At 39.4% G+C, this 17,160-nt stretch overlaps 1 protein-coding gene across 3 annotated transcripts in view; it reads left to right on the plus strand.

The window, feature by feature from the left end:
• The window catches only part of LOC128703155 (probable ribonuclease ZC3H12C), a 225,699-nt gene extending 216,474 nt beyond the window's left edge, over positions 1-9,225 (plus strand). For all 3 annotated transcript variants that reach the window (XM_070103390.1, XM_053797726.2, XM_070103391.1), the window contains exons 3-4: positions 124-740; positions 5,538-9,225. In XM_070103390.1, the coding sequence (XP_069959491.1) occupies positions 124-740; positions 5,538-7,201 (2,281 nt within the window). In that variant the 3' untranslated portion in view covers positions 7,202-9,225. The remainder of the gene's footprint in view (positions 1-123; positions 741-5,537) is intronic.
• The last annotated feature ends 7,935 nt before the right edge of the window (positions 9,226-17,160 follow it).

Here is a 17,160-nt window from a genome sequence, read left to right on the forward strand (position 1 = left end):
TGGACCTGTGCTCCCCTTCCTTGGCTGGAGCGTAAGTACCTCCCTTTCCCAGGTGCTGCATGTTTAATATTATATGGAAGAGAAATTTAATAATGGTAGCTAATAAGTGTGTTTTTCTTTCAGTCACGGCAACAAGACAACTTTCTCATGTAGTGGGCTGCGTGTGTGTGTGGACTGGTTCCGTGCCCGCGGCCACACTGAGATTACCGTCTTCGTGCCAGCCTGGAGGAAGGAGGCGCCCCGCTGGGACACGCCCATCGCTGACCAAGATGTACTTTTGGAATTGGAGCGAGAACGTGTCTTGGTATTTACACCTTCCAGAGTATGTGGCGGCAAACGTATCGTATCCTATGATGACCGCTACATACTCAAAGAGGCAATGACTTCTGGCGGCGTTGTTGTCAGTAATGATAACTATCGTGATTTGGCTGCAGAATCCACATCCTTCCGACGGGTCATAGAAGAAAGTTTACTTATGTACTCTTGGGTTAATGGTCGCTTTGTACCTCCTGATGATCCTATGGGAAGAAGCGGACCAACTCTTGATGTGTTTCTACGGCGAAGTACCAGAGACAAGCAGGCGCCTTGCCCTTATGGACGAAAATGTACTTACGGTAACAAATGCAAGTATATGCATCCAGAGCGAGGTACAGCCCCACTGAAGTCTGTGACAGAACGACTGCAAGAACAGGCACAGAGGCACTACCAAAGTAAAGCCAGTAGCAGAGACTCATCACCAGGTATTACACAATGGTTTGTTTGTTTTTGACCGTGTTTGAGTTTTCCTGTTAAATTTCTGGACTGTGATGACTTATTTGTAATTTCAGGAGTAGAATTATGCTCGTGGTGTCCTCATAATTATTATAATCATGGGAGAGCGCTAAACCCGTAGGGGGTGTCCTCAATCATTTAGCTAATTATCGTATACAATAATATAATCAGTTTAATGCGCTAGTTATCATATTTAGTACATGTATTTAAGTTAACATTGGCTGTTGCACAATACCACCACCTTTGGATCTAATTTCAGCAGTTATTAGTGAAAAAATAACACACTATAATGGAAAGATTAGAGGGAGGGGGATAAAGGAGGTTGTGTGTGTGAAGGGCTTGGAGGCAAGTGGTTTTTATGATTTGACTTGCTGGAGTGTGAGCAAGGTAAACCAGTTAGCTGGATGCGAGTCCTGGAGATGGGAAGTATAGTGCCTTCACTCTGAAGAAAGGAAACATGAGGATGTTGCAATTTAGAGGTTCATCTGACCAGTAATTTCTGCATGCCTCTGGCAAGACAGTGATAGAATGAATAATGGCGAAAGTATTTCTTTTTTGGGATCTATCTACTATGGTGGGAGATGTGTTAAATAATACAGGATTAAGTTCTAATATGTATATTTCTGGAAATGGGAAGTACAATGCCTGCACTTTAAAGGAGGGGTTTGGGATATTGGCAGTTTGGAGGGATATGTTGTGTATCTTTATATGCATATGCTTCTAAACTGTTGTATTCTGAGCACCTCTGCAAAAGCAGTGATAATGTGTGAGTGTGGTGAAAGTGTTGAATGATGATGAATGTATTTTCTTTTTGGGGATTTTCTTTCTTTTTTGGGTCACCCTGCCTCGGTGGGAGACGGCCGACTTGTTGAGAAAAAAAAAAATGTATATTTCTGCATCTTTTTCAGTTTTTAAGCTATAATGCATTTGTGTCCAGAGATGTAATCATTCACCTCCCCCCCCCCCCAAACAGCTCTATAGTTCACCACATCTTTTACAGACTCATCTGCCAATAAGTCCACTCCCAAATATCTGAAAAAAGTGTTAGGTATTTGGGAGTGGACTTGTCGGCAGATGGGTCTACAAAAGATGGAGAACCATAGAATTCATGAGTGGAGGAAAAGGTGGGTGTATGTTATGGCAACTGTAAAGACAAAGAACTTATCTATGGGTAGCAAAAGGGAAATGTACCAGATTATGACTGTTATACGAGTATAAAACATGGATTTTAAAAAAATCTATGAAGCAAGGAGGCTCAATCTTCTAACATATCTGATAGGAGTTTTGAATTGAATGACCCTGCTATGGCATGGTGTCAAGTTTTAGATGTGGTGGTGGAAGCTGGAGGCAGTGAGGGCAATGTGTGGTGTAAATATTATGCAGAGAATTTGGAGATTAAGTATGGGGATACAAAAAAGGTTTAATTCAGGAGGCCGAGGTGGGATTATTTGGACATTTCGAGAGGCTGGAGCAAAACATGATGTCTAGGAAATTTGGAAGGGATGGGTAGGGGTCATCCCCAGAATGGTTCAAGGGGAGGGGGAGTAAAGGTGGTTTTGAGTGCTAGGGGCTTGAACATCCAACAGTCTTGTATGAGACTGGAACAAGTGAAGACAAGTGGTTTTTACGGGTTGACTTGCTGTAAAGCGTGAACAAGGTAACTTTCATGATGGGATTCAGGGAAACTGGTTAGCTGGACTTAAGTCCCGGAGTTGGGAAGTACAGTGCCTGCACTCTAAACAAGGGGGTGAGGATACAGTATTTCCATTTGGAGGGTCATCTGAACTGTGATATCAGCACACTTCTGGTAGGACAATGACTGAACGAATTAATGAATGTGTTTCATCTTATTTTGGGGTCACCCACCTCACTGGGAGACAGTCAGTGAGAAAGAAGTGTTAACCCACTATATTACAGGTATTATATTTATGAAAAGCACCAAATCATTTCGTCATATATTAAAGGGAAACCACCAAACCTGTAGGTGGTCTGGGGAATGGAAGGTAGCCAGATTTGATTCAGGAAATGGGAAGGTAGCCTAAATTCCTTAAATTGAGAGCCCTTCACCTGTTTCAAGGCACACCCAGTCTTGGAGGGTTCAGTCATACAACATTGAAATTTTGACACGTTGGGAAATATTCTTGCCATTTAAAGAAAAATTCCGGGATCTTAATCCATAGAATAATGCTTGGAACACAGTATACTCCTAAGCATAAACCTCAGAATTATTAGACTATGGTGCATAAAGTACACAAGAGGTAACCTTGTAATTGTAAAGCATTCAACACAATTTTTTACACCCATTTGTCAAGTGTAAGGGGAATTACCAATATGACCTAAGCTGTCCTGAAAAGGGGGGAACTTTTTTAATACATCATCTCACTGAGGTAGGGTAAACCAGAAAAAGGAACTTATTCCCTATCACTCATTTAGTAGCTGTCTTGTCAGAAGTATGAGAATGTAATTCAAATTATCTGAACTGTAAGATCCCCAGACCCTTCAGAGTGCAGGCACTATTTTTCCTCTCGAGCATTCAAGTCCACCTAACTGGTTTCCTAGAATCTATACGTGATTGCTACTTTGCTCACACTCCAACAGTACATCAAGCCATATAACATTCTCCACAAACTTGATGGATACTGAAACTCCTAAGCACTCAGAATTACCCTTCCTCAACTCTTAATGGCACAACCATTATCCCAGATTTATACACTCTCATTGTCATCCTATTCTCCAACTTCTCTAAATACTCAAAACACCCCAGCCTTAGCTCTCTGAATTATACTTTTGATTATTTATTATTATTAAAGATTAGCCGGTATTCTCCCGGCCCGGGCCTTTTCCAAGTGGTGGCCCGGCCTTGGCTCCCTCTTTAGGGAGTGTCTGAGACCTAAGTCTCCCATGGGAGGAGGCACAAGTACCTCCTCATCTTTGGGACCAACTGTCCCCAGGCCTAGCACAAGCTAGGCCTCTCTGGTCTGCCATCCCCGCCCCAAGGGGACAAATGGGAATGACAGTCTTATGAGCTAAAGGCTCGGGCTCAGGCACCTACCCTACCCTAGAAGGGTTAGGCATGGTATCGATGAATATATACTTTTGATAACCACATAATCTCTAAGCTCCGAATTCTCTGCATGCATAATGTTTACCCTATGCACTGCTCTGAAACAAGACTGCTTCCTGGCTCCAATGTTCAAAGCCCATGCAAAATGCCCATATAAAAGTGATGATACCATTATACTCACAGTACATTCCCTTTTTGCCTCCATTAATTTCTTTCCTTCCACAGATATGCCAATACTACTGTCATCCCTTTCCCCACCAGCATTTATTCCATGGTTCACCATGTCTTTTACAAACCTATCTGCCGACATGTCCCCTCTCAAATACAGCCTCTCCTCACTTAGTGATGTACTTGTTTACCGATGCCTCGGACTTACAATGGGCTCTCTGACCAGTATTTATACCTAAATAATGTATATTAGAGCTGATTTCCTTTATTCTGTTTACTGTATTTCAATATACAGTACACTATTGTATAAACTTTTAAAAAATACCAGAAATGTTATAAATGGTGCAACGGCGACATTAAACCAGTATCAATGATAGTTGACACAAACCCACTACCATTATAGTATGCTCCTCAGTGACGAATTCATTTAACGACGTGGTCTCAGGAGCGGAAGTCCATCGTTAAGTGAGAGGCTGTATTTAAATACATTAATTTTCTCCATATTTCCCCTCCCTCTAGCTTGATATCCTTTTTCAATTCCTAGATATTTTTTTTTACATCTCACCTTATTCTTTAATTATCTTTTACATACCATCCCAAATTCTTCCATCAACCTTTGCAACTTTTCTTCAGCATCTCACTCTAATACAGTCAAAACTAAGTTCTAAACCCACAAGGATCATTAGATTAATTATCTTTTAATTCCACACCTCCCCAGCACTTGCTCCCTTTACAACTCTATCTCTAAATATGTTAAACCACTATGGTGACATCACACATCCCTGTCTAAGGCCTACTTTTACTGGAAAATAATCCCCCTATTTCCTACATACCCTGATCCGTATCAAAACTCTTGACTACTTTTAGTAAACTAATACATTTCTTCCATATCATATGCCTTTTTAAAATCCACAACTAAATTCTCCTTGTCTTACCCTTAAAAAAATCTGTACACAATATACATTAGGCCAAAACTGGAATATGCATGGCAGTGTGATCTTCACACCTATCAACATGCAGATAAGATGGAAAAAATCCAAAATATAACATGGGCTACAGAGGAAGACCATAAACAGAGAGAGAGAGTGAGTCCTTGCTGACCCAAATGAAAAAAAAAAGTAATAATAACTACAAATAGTATAAAGGGTGAAGAAAAAATATATAAAATTAAATTTCTTGAGGAAACAAACTAAGAAAACAAATAAAGTGCCTTTCTTCACAAATAGTGGTAGAGCATTGGAAAGTATATCAAAGGTATGCTATCCAAGAGAAGTTGAGGTTGACAATTGTTAATACAAAATCATATGACAGTTTAGGCTTTATAGAGGGAGCACCAGCATAAATGGTCCTTTAATTACCAATATGTAATCTCACAGTATATTAATAGTACAGCACTTATTGTTTTTAGCAGTTCATTATTACACAAAATTAATGGGGGCACACTTGAAAATGGGTATTTTACTTATTGATTGTCAATAAAATTTAGTAAAAGGAGTAGAACATTTTGCACTAATTTTTTTTTTTCTACTTTCAGGCGAAGGTCTCCGAGGCAAGAGTTTATCACTACCAGTAGGTATTGCAGAGACTGATGTAACTAAAAAGCCTTTAGCACGCACACAGTCAATAGTGCCATCAGTGTCTCTTACTTTGCCATCAGCACTTACTCAAGAGACTCCAACTCATGATCTAGGACCCAACACCACATCTGCTTCATCACACTCTCACCATCACCTCATGCCCCCACATCTGGACACACGCCCACTTGATCCACTACGTTCTTCAACTATGTATAATAGTGATTCATCTCTCTATCATATTTATCCTTCCCAGAGTTCTCAGACTAACTATGGATCATCTACATGGTGGAAGGGTCAAGGAAATGAATTAACAATGAGGTCAATGACCAGTTCACAAGGAGCCCCACCTCAGAGTCAGTCCCAGATGTATGGCCCTCATCTTTCAGTTACAAAACAAATGTCTGATCCAGATCCAGCTGCATCTGATAATCCTCATCGGAAGTTACAACGACAGCTTACACTGAATCCAGCATATGATTCTCGCCTTTACAAAATAGTTGGTTTCAGAGAACCTGCTCCAGAGCACTTTCCTCTTGCTAGTTCTGGTCAGCAGCAGACAGCAGGACAAGGTTCTCCAAGTAGGACAATGAACCGTGACAATGAAGCGTTGGCTTTCTCTCAAGTGCAAAGTGGCATGACAGAACGTCTGTCTCCAGGATATTCCTCACCATATGGGAGCCGAGAGCAGCTACCAGCAGGGATGCATCCACCTCTTGCCCGGCACTCATCACAAGAATGTGCCAAGCATATGCCTTCTTTACCTCCTCATTTGTACCCCACTTATTCCCATCCTAATGTTACACGCTTTGCCTCTGCTCCAGACTCAATCTGGGGAGGACATCAACAGGCAGCTCCTGGGCCACCACAAATCACACGCTTAAATTCAACATCTGACACAAGATTAAATGTGTATAGTAGTAGTGATTCACATTTCTTCTCTGATGTTTTTGATGAGCAGTTGGCACGTTTACCACAGTTCCATTCTGTGGGCCCTCAGCATAGTGCAAGTCCTGGCCCAGGTGCTCCTTCACCAGGGCCAATTTGTTCTAGGCCAATGTCTCCTCAACAAGGTCCTGTTCTTCATCACTCTCCAAGTGTGTCTCCTAGGCAACATACACCTCCACAACAGCAACAGCAATCAATGGGACACACTTCAAATTTTCCTAGCCCTATTCCTGGTACTACAAGCCATGAGGATGCTCGCTTACACGTTTTTTATCACTTGTCTAACCTATTTCCAGAAGCTCAAGTTAGAGCTGTACTGGCAGTGTATCCAGAAGAGACGGACCCCCAGAAAATATGTAATTATATATTAGCTCGCAACCCTGGGCCTGTTGGGTCGCGCCCAATGTCTCCCCAACAGCTGCCACAGTCAGGAGTAGGTCACCAGTCTCAGGGTGTCCCAGTTCGTGGATCCTCTCCCCTCTCAGCTGGTTTCTCAAGTTCCCTTCCAACTGCTGCATCCAGTCATGAGGATGCACGTTTACGTATATTTTATCATTTATCGCAATTGTTTCCTGTAGCTCAAGTGCGTGCTGTTTTAGCTAGGTATCCCGAGGAAACGGATGCAAAGCAGTTATGTGCCACTCTTCTAAGTCATCTAAGTGGCAATCAGTCCTGAAGTTAGCACAATGCAAATGAACTACTGGTGCATATCGTCAGGTCAACAACTGAACAACTGCAGCATTTCTTATGTTTTATAACAAGATACTGGTGATCCCAATTATGCAATGTTTCATGTTCACATTGCTCTTCTGAAAGGCAAAAGAAAATATTTAACTTCAGTTAGAAACATTAAAATCTTCTTAAAATTCATTCCAAGATATTGGTAATATTTATTGTAGTTCAGAGAAGTGTGATAGTTAAATGTACTTAGAAATTTTAACATTGAGTGAGGCTGATAGTATTAATGTAAATATTCACATTAATGTATGTAAAGGTTAAAAGTATAATGTTTAAAAATAATTAGAATCAGAGTGGTCTGTAAGTGAATGATTGTACATATTATTTGGATAGAAATACAATTAGGATGACTGTTTTCAACATTGGCAGGTCAAGAGTCATTGCCTTTGTGGATGCATTTACAAACGTACATAAATGTTTTACCATGCCTGCAGATAATTACTGCTAGTTCAATTTGACAGTAGTATATATATTACTTGGGTACTAGCACTGCTGCGATTGCTACACTTTAGTTCAGGATGACAAGCTTCGGTTATGGTTCTTCTGTTCTTCTAAGTGTAATTGGAGTGTCTCTCATGTCTTATGGACAGACTGGAGAACGTGGCTGGAGCTCTCTTGCAATGTTATAAAGTCACAACAGTATATATAGGAATGGCGCCCTTTCAGTATGTATCAACTATTGTGTTACCAAGAACCAGTTTGTAAGCAGGAGGACTCAACAGCCCATGTTAGTATGTGCCATAAGCTGCCATGGCTTCCAGTCGACCCAGCACAGTTAGTGAGTTGGATACACATTATATTTTTTTTTTTCCCTGGTGCTATGCTGGCTCAGCTTGTGAGGCTTGTATCACTAGTTACATGAAACGATTTGCTCAGCATCTAGATACTGATAGTATTCTTAATTAAAGAATTGTCAGGGAATCACTTGAAATGGAAGAAGAATGATATTGCTACTGTTGAAAGTTTAGCCACAAAGGGAGAAACTTGTAATTAGTGTTGACAGTTAATGTTATGGTGAGCTGCAAGACTCTTAGTCATTGAGAGTAATAGGATGAGTGAGTTGGCACAAACCTATCAGGTGGAACAGATTATTTTTGTTATGAAGATAGAATGTTTCTATTATTACATAATATTCATGAAGTTTTTTTTTATTTTACTACCCTTTCTCTTCTTTTATGCAACGTGTGTGTGTGTAAGAAAGCCACCAGAAAGTGTGACATCTGAGTGTGGTTTGGTTTTGTGATGTTTGATCACCTCAGGTTCACAATTTCCTGGAAGATACTGCAGTAGTACTTTCAACAGTGAGCTTTATTGAGGTTGGTATGTATACAAACCTAGCAGAATCACACTTTCAAAGATGGCTGGAGTGAAGCGTGACATAACAATACTATGTATTGTGGGCTGTACTGGGTGTGTACCCAACCATTGTGTTGCTACATTTACTGCTTCCATTCATCACCAGGTTGAAGCAGAGGCTATTCATATTGCTCCTCAGTGTTCATTCTTCCAATAGTGTGAGTGTGCCAGTAATGATGGGGTTGCTATGTGTGACTTCTATTCAACCTGCCATTTGGGTTATGGTGATGAAGGTTATGCAGTGAGTGTAGCTTGACCGCTGCAGAGCGGTAACTGTGTAGCTCATATTGATCTTGAGGGTTTACCACACTTCGACTTAAGTCTTCTCATTTAAGAAGAATTATTTAATGGATATTATTTCCATTACTTAATATCTGAAGTGCACTAATCCCAGACTATTTTATTCTTATTTATACTCACATCCATGTTATATAAGGTGGATAAATTTAAGCCCTGAAATTTTTTCACTGTAGAGGTTTTGGTGCAGTTCTTCAAAAATTTTGTAAAAGAATTAGAATAATCCTTTTTTTTAAGTCTAGGAGGTGACCCTCTCTTGGCTTTTCACACTGACCTTCCTACACTCAAAATAAAGAAGAAAAAACTAAATCTGTATTATTCTACTCCTCACAAGAAATTAAATTATCATTAAGCAGGAAGTTTTTTGCCTCCTACAATAAAAGTACTATTGTATTTATGAAAATTAATCCACTCAAAATTATTTTCATAACTACCACAAGAGAGTTACAGAAGCACAAAACAATATATTATCACAGAATAGAGTAAATTTAACATGATTAGTACCTGAAGAATTGAGACACATGGGAATCTTTATTGAATAAATGTTTTGCCACACAGTGGGAGAGGAGGAGTTTGAGGTAATATCCCTTAGCTTGGAATCGATGTGTTCAGTCCATCACTCTTGTAGAAGGGCCAGAGAGGTGGCTTATATACTGCAGTCAGGCGAGTCGAGGCAGGGGGACCATCCACTAGTGTAAGTAGGTCTTTGACCAAACATTGGAATCTTGATACAAAGAATTCTTCAACACTTGTCCAACCTTTGGACGAAGATCTACTTAACATTAGTGATGGTCCCACTGTGATCCTGCTATGACTCACCTGACTATAGTATATAAGCCACCTCTCTGGCCCTATGCTGTACTTCCTACAAGAGTGATGGACTGAACACATTGATTCCAAGCTAAGGGATATTACCTCAAACTACTCCTCTCCCACTGTGTGGCAAAACATTTATTCAATAAAGATTCCCATATGTTGCATAAGTGTCTCAATTCTTCAGGTACTAATCATGTTTAATTTACTCTATTCTGTGATAATCTTTCAAGAAATATATTGTTTTGTGCTTCTGTAACTCTCCTGTGGTAGTTATGAAAATAATTTTGAGTGGATTAATTTTTAAATTTCATAAATACAGTAGTACTTTTGTTTTAGGAGGCAGGTCCTTCACAATCCATCCCACTGCTAAAATCAATTTTCAATGCTACCCAAGCAATAAGCTTTGATAATTCTTATTTACTCATGTGCAAGTTCCACTCACATCCAACCCCTCTCACTCATGTATGTATCCAACACAAATATGAAACTAAGAATATAAGAAAAGAGGAACACTGCAGTAGGTCTATTGGTCCATACTAGGCAGGTTCTTCACAAATCCAACCCACTAACAGAATGAACGTACCCAAGCAATAAGCGTTGACAAATTCTATTTACTCATCTTGACTGTGTGCTAATGGAGTTACAGGAAGCTGAACATTGACGATGATGCACCTGTTGTGCATTCCTTGAGTGATGGTGAAATTAAATGAATTGTGATAGATAAATAAGCCGTACATTTGATATTAGCATCATATTGAAATATTTTCTTGTGCCTCCTGAGAGCAGGAATTCCACTGGAATGGATTAATGCCATTTCAATTATAATTTAAATGAGGAAAATTGACTCGGGATACAAACAAGGTCACAGAACAGATTAAATTCACAAGCTGAAGTTCCAATGCATTTACTAAATCTGAAGAAATTTTAGCCAAATAGTGATAAACAGTCCCTCTATAAACTTACAAATGACTGAAAAACTATGTTGAATGAACATAATTCCTACAGTTACAATCAGTGTGAGGATTCATGATAGGTTATGAAAACATAATATTCTCTACTAGACTGCTACTATTAGAGTACCTACAGTTATTTCAAAACTGAAAGAGCTATTTAACATCCACAAAACATTTAATATTAAATTATAAATAATTTAATAGCATAAACTGAGTATGATTAACTGAATGGAAATAGTATAAACAAAAGCAGTATAATGTGATCCTTTATTGACAATGTTTCACCCACACAGTGGGCTTTAATAAGTCACAAACAGATCTACCTGAGTGGAAGGTACATGAGTATTTATAGGATGGAGTCAGGTGGAGAATGCTGCATGTGACAATCTTCCAAGTAGGGTGATAGAGTCTAGGACCTTGGGTAGCTTTAAAAAATGATTAGACAAGTATACGAGTAGACCTGCGGTGTTCCTCCGTTCTTATGTGGGATAGCATTGAAGAAGTCTCTTGGCAAATGGTTCAGCTATGTTACAGAAGCTGTTGTTGGATATACAGATAAGTGATGATTCCAGGATTCTTCGGTATTAAGTGTTGTCTTCTCTGACTAGCAAAGAAAAGCAACTTCAAAACAAATTTTCTCTTATTATTGCACCAACATTTGAAAATATTTAAATACAAATTATTGGTAGATTTTTAATAATAAGCTATTTTACTGAGTAAGAACAATGAATTAAAAAGCTGTAAGTGTTAATAAACAGGCTTCAAAACTAGTACTTTGCAATGTGGACTGTACAATACACCTCGCTTCAAAAAATCAAGCACATGTCTAAAAGCTTGGGGAAGCAAATGATTTATTTAAAACTGTAGAAGCTAACTAATTTGATAAAATTAATGTTAAAAAGAAGAATTTTTCATTTGTACATTTCTGCTACAATAACATCAAAAATATTCTCACCTTTACACACACAGTAGATTTTGTGAGTGTATAGTATGAAGGGGTAGGTTTAAAAATGTAATGTTAGAGTGTTCAGCAAAAGTTTGTGGTTACAGGAAAGTGGGTGCGGGAGGGAAGAGGAGCGATTGGTGGAATGATGATGTAAAGAGAGTAGCAAGGGAGAAAAAGTTAGCATATGAGAAGTTTTTACAAAGTAGAAGTGATGCAAGGAGGGAAGAGTATATGGAGAAAAAGAGAGAGGTTAAGAGAGTGGTGAAGCAATGTAAAAACAGAGCAAATGAGAGAGTGGGTGAGATGTTATCAACAAATTTTATTGAAAATAAGAAAAAGTTTTGGAGTGAGATTAACAAGTTAAGGAAGCCTAGAGAACAGATGGATTTGTCAGTTAAAAATAGGAGAGGAGAGTTATTAAATGGAGAGTTAGAGGTATTGGGAAGATGGAGGGAATATTTTGAGGAATTGTTAAATGTTGATGAAGATAGGGAAGCTGTGATTTCGTGTATAGGGCAAGGAGGAATAACATCTTGTAGGAGTGAGGAAGAGCCAGTTGTGAGTGTGGGGGAAGTTCGTGAGGCAGTAGGTAAAATGAAAGGGGGTAAGGCAGCCGGGATTGATGGGATAAAGATAGAAATGTTAAAAGCAGGTGGGGATATAGTTTTGGAGTGGTTGGTGCAATTATTTAATAAATGTATGGAAGAGGGTAAGATACCTAGGGATTGGCAGAGAGCATGAATAGTTCCTTTGTATAAAGGCAAGGGGGACAAAAGAGAGTGCAAAAATTATAGGGGGATAAGTCTGTTGAGTATACCTGGTAAAGTGTATGGTAGAGTTATTATTGAAAGTTTTAAGAGTAAGACGGAGAATAGGATAGCAGATGAACAAGGAGGCTTTAGGAAAGGTAGGGGGTGTGTGGACCAAGTGTTTACAGTGAAACATATAAGTGAACAGTATTTAGACAAGGCTAAAGAGGTCTTTGTGGCATTTATGGATTTGGAAAAGGCGTATGACAGGGTGGATAGGGGGGCAATGTGGCAGATGTTGCAAGTGTATGGTGTAGGAGGTAGGTTACTGAAAGCAGTGAAGAGTTTTTATGAGGATAGTGAGGCTCAAGTTAGAGTATGTAGGAAAGAGGGAAACTATTTCCCAGTAAAAGTAGGCCTTAGACAAGGATGTGTGATGTCACCGTGGTTGTTTAATATATTTATAGATGGGGTTGTAAGAGAAGTAAATGCGAGGGTCTTGGCAAGAGGCGTGGAGTTAAAAGATAAAGAATCACACATAAAGTGGGAGTTGTCACAGTTGCTCTTTGCTGATGACACTGTGCTCTTGGGAGATTCTGAAGAGAAGTTGCAGAGACTGGTGGATGAATTTGGTAGGGTATGCAAAAGAAGAAAATTAAAAGTGAATACAGGAAAGAGTAAGGTTATGAGGATAACAAAAAGATTAGGTGATGAAAGATTGGATATCAGATTGGAGGGAGAGAGTATGGAGGAGGTGAATATATTCAGATATTTGGGAGTGGACATGTCAGCGGATGGGTCTATGAAAGATGAGGTGAATCATAGAACTGATGAGGGGAAAAGGGTGAGTGGTGCACTTAGGAGTCTGTGGAGACAAAGAACTTTGTCCTTGGAGGCAAAGAGGGGAATGTATGAGAGTATAGTTTTACCAACACTCTTATATGGGTGTGAAGCATGGGTGATGAATGTTGCAGCGAGGAGAAGGCTGGAGGCAGTGGAGATGTCATGTCTGAGGGCAATGTGTGGTGTGAATATAATGCAGAGAATTCGTAGTTTGGAAGTTAGGAGGAGGTGCGGGATTACCAAAACTGTTGTCCAGAGGGCTGAGGAAGGGTTGTTGAGGTGGTTCGGACATGTAGAGAGAATGGAGCGAAACAGGATGACTTCAAGAGTGTATCAGTCTGTAGTGGAAGGAAGGCGGGGTAGGGGTCGGCCTAGGAAAGGTTGGAGGGAGGGGGTAAAGGAGGTTTTGTGTGCAAGGGGCTTGGACTTCCAGCAGGCATGCGTGAGCGTGTTTGATAGGAGTGAATGGAGACAAATGGTTTTTAATACTTGACGTGCTGTTGGAGTGTGAGCAAAGTAACATTTATGGAGGGGTTCAGGGAAACCGGCAGGCTGGACTCGAGTCCTGGAGATGGGAAGTACAGTGCCTGCACTCTGAAGGAGGGGTGTTAATGTTGCAGTTTAAAAACTGTAGTGTAAAGCACCCTTCTGGCAAGACAGTGATGGAGTGAATGATGGTGAAAGTTTTTCTTTTTCGGACCACCCTGCCTTGGTGGGAATCGGCCAGTGTGATAATAAAAAATAAAAAAAAAGAATCTCTTCTCCATGGGGAAATGGAACAGAATTCTTCCTCTGTAACCCGTGCATATCGTAAGAGGTGACTAAAATGTCGGGAGCAAGAAGCTAGCAACCCCTTCACCTGTATACATTTGAGAGAAACTTTTCTTTTTCTTTTTGGGCCACCCTGCCTCAGTGGGATATGGCCGCTGCATTGAAAGAAAGAAGAAAGATGAGTATCTCCAAGGATAAGTTAGCCTTCACAGCAGCCAACTGTTCATTATGAAGCCAAGAATCTCCACTTCAAATCCGAAATACTGTACATCCCTAAACAGGAAAACCCTTTTCTTTTGCAACAAATATTTAGGAGATCATACAGTTATAAAGACAACATTCAATCTGTGGATCATTTAGTGCAGCATGACAGATGGGTAACTGACATTAAAATGAAAAGAGGCAGAAGTAATAAGGGTGAACAAATTCAAAAAAGAAGGAATTCACAGTAAGTGCAGTTATTCAGTTTCAGTTAAGAGGTCATGAATATACACCAACTTCTTAATATTTCTGCTAATTTGAGCCCAATTACATACACTTTCAGTCCTGAAATAATACAAAATCATGTCTATTTCAATAGTATATCTTCCATTCTATCAAATAATAACAAGAAATAACCATAAAAATCATCCTAGACAACAACTCAAATACAAGGTCAGTTTTGCTTTTCCTAATATGCACTTCATGGGGGAAGGATTTTTTTTATACTTTGCATACTTGCCACAGACTCATTCTCTCTTATCTGAGGGAGCTGTGCTCAAAACACAGATCTATGTGACAGCCACTGAAAGGGTTCAATGTAGACTTTTAGAGACAAGGGCAGGTAGAGTAAGCATGTCAGTGAGGTGACCATGAGATTTTAAATAAAGTTCACAGGGGTCTGGAATAAGCAATACATAGTTGAAGAGTTACTGAGAGAAATAAAGGAAGAATGGCTTTTAGCCCAATTGCAGTTAGACTAAAAAACACAATGATGCTACTAGTGATCTTCTTATCTATTTAGATGGAAGAAAAAAGGATTGTTGGGTTCTTGTCATATACACATACCACTCAGACCCTGCCACCATTATAAAGTGACCCAACATTGGGGGTGACGAAGGTCCTGAAATGAGGAATTTAACTATAACCAGTTTTGAGGGTTATTCTGCCCCTGCAGCCCAAACCAAGGCCAGGCTTCCCAGTTAACTGGCTGGTCAACCAGGTTGTTAGTGCTACTGACCTGCAGGCTCACACAGCCATCACAACCCAGATGATCTGGCATTTGTATTAGGAAGCTGCCTAGTTTCTTGAAAACCTCTAGTAGCATTCTGATATCAGCTGGTAGTGTGCTAATGCATCTTGGACTACAGATGTTAATCTAGTGTTGTTGAATTGTACCTATGGTTTGCTACACTGAGTTTGTTCCATACTTTCTCCAATATCTTTCACTCCAATAAGTTGTTAAAGTAATATGCAAGTTATGGACTACACCCTGTAGAACCTTCCATGTATTATCACATCTCTTTCTTCCCCACTCCAGAGACAGAAATCCAAGTGTTCTGAGGCATTCTCAATAGAATTGATGTTTTGCTGATGCTGTGAGCAGTATACAACCCCTGCATAATTTACAGCTGAGCTATCTTTCCTGCCCTGAAAGACACACTGAGCACAGAACAATACTCAAGTTGTGAGAGCACAAGTGACTAGAAAAGTCACTTATGCTTCTCTTCTTTTGAAAGTTCTCATAACTTACCCTTTTATTTTTCTGACTTTTGTGCATTTGCCTTACTGTGCTTTCCAAATGACCTAACTAGCCTAATTATTCCTGCCTGTTACCTGTTTCTTATGTTCTCTGACATGGTCTGTCTATTTTTTGAATATTGTGCTTGTTTTGAGATTTTTGTTCAGCCCATAACTACTCGTTGAAATCTGTCAACAGTGAACATCATAATTTCTGTTTCCCATTGGAAAACTGTGGTGATATCCTATTTGTAAATCTTCTAACCTTTTACTGAGATGACTTTCATATTTATTTTGGTATCTTCTGCAAAAGATGACACAAAGCTGTGGTTAGCATTCCTGTCTATGTCTACTATGAAGATGCGAAATAATATTAGTGGAACCATAAGTGTACCTTTGATATAAAGAGTTTACTTACTCCTGCAGCCTGGCTCTAGGCCAGGCTTTGAAATATGAAGAGGACTCTAAGCATATAATCATTCTGCAGTCTTGACAACAAAAAAAGATAAATGAAATATTTAAGAAAACAAAGGTAAAATTAAACAAGAACCACAATTAACCCTCGAATAAAATTAAACAAGAACTACAATTAACCCTCGAAATAAAGAGCTAAAAGAGGGGATTGTCCGAGAGTCTGTTAAATCAGAATACAGTGGTCCCTGGAGTTGTGATAATTTGGAATTACAATTTACCCAAATAAAGGAATTTTGTTTTGAGTTGCAATAAAAAACTGGATATACAATATGGATACGATGGTACAACTGCTGTGGGTTACATCCTGGGAAACAAAAATAAGTTGTTTGAAGTGATACTCTGCATAGCTCATGAAATTGTAGTGACACAATTGTATTTTCTTTTTGGGGATTTTCTTTCTTTTTTTTGGGTCACCCTGCCTCGGTGGGAGACGGCCGACTTGTTGAAAAAAAAAAACAAAAAAAAAAAACAATTGCAAACAAACCATATGACTGGTGGGGCTTGAACCTGCAGTCAGAGAGTCGTAAAACTCGTTGGTCTGGAGTTTTTAGACTCTCTGACCATGAGTTCAAGCCCCACTCGGCATAACCAGGGACTTTCTATATATACCAGAATGCCAATGTTGTCAGCTAGGTCTGTAATAGTTGTATTATGTACTTGTAGAAATAAAGCTTATTATAATTATTATGCTTGGCAACACAGCCAGGTTCATACACTCTCATCTCATTTGTCATGTTAATGTTTTATGTTTGTAGGTTCAAACTGAAAGCATTAACATACACATTATTATTATTACATTATTAATGGTCAGCAGGCACGGGTGGGCCTTATCTAACCAGTGATCCGGTAGCTTGACTCTTTGACAGCATCCAAGCCAATAGGATTGTGAGGCTGGCTTAGCAGCCAACCAGCAAAGGAAATGAATGTCTGTATGGTAGCATCTTAGCCAATAGCAGAGTTTCTACTGTACTAC

The sequence above is a fragment of the Cherax quadricarinatus genome, chromosome 85 (assembly GCF_038502225.1).
Source record: "Cherax quadricarinatus isolate ZL_2023a chromosome 85, ASM3850222v1, whole genome shotgun sequence".
Taxonomy (NCBI): domain Eukaryota; kingdom Metazoa; phylum Arthropoda; class Malacostraca; order Decapoda; family Parastacidae; genus Cherax; species Cherax quadricarinatus.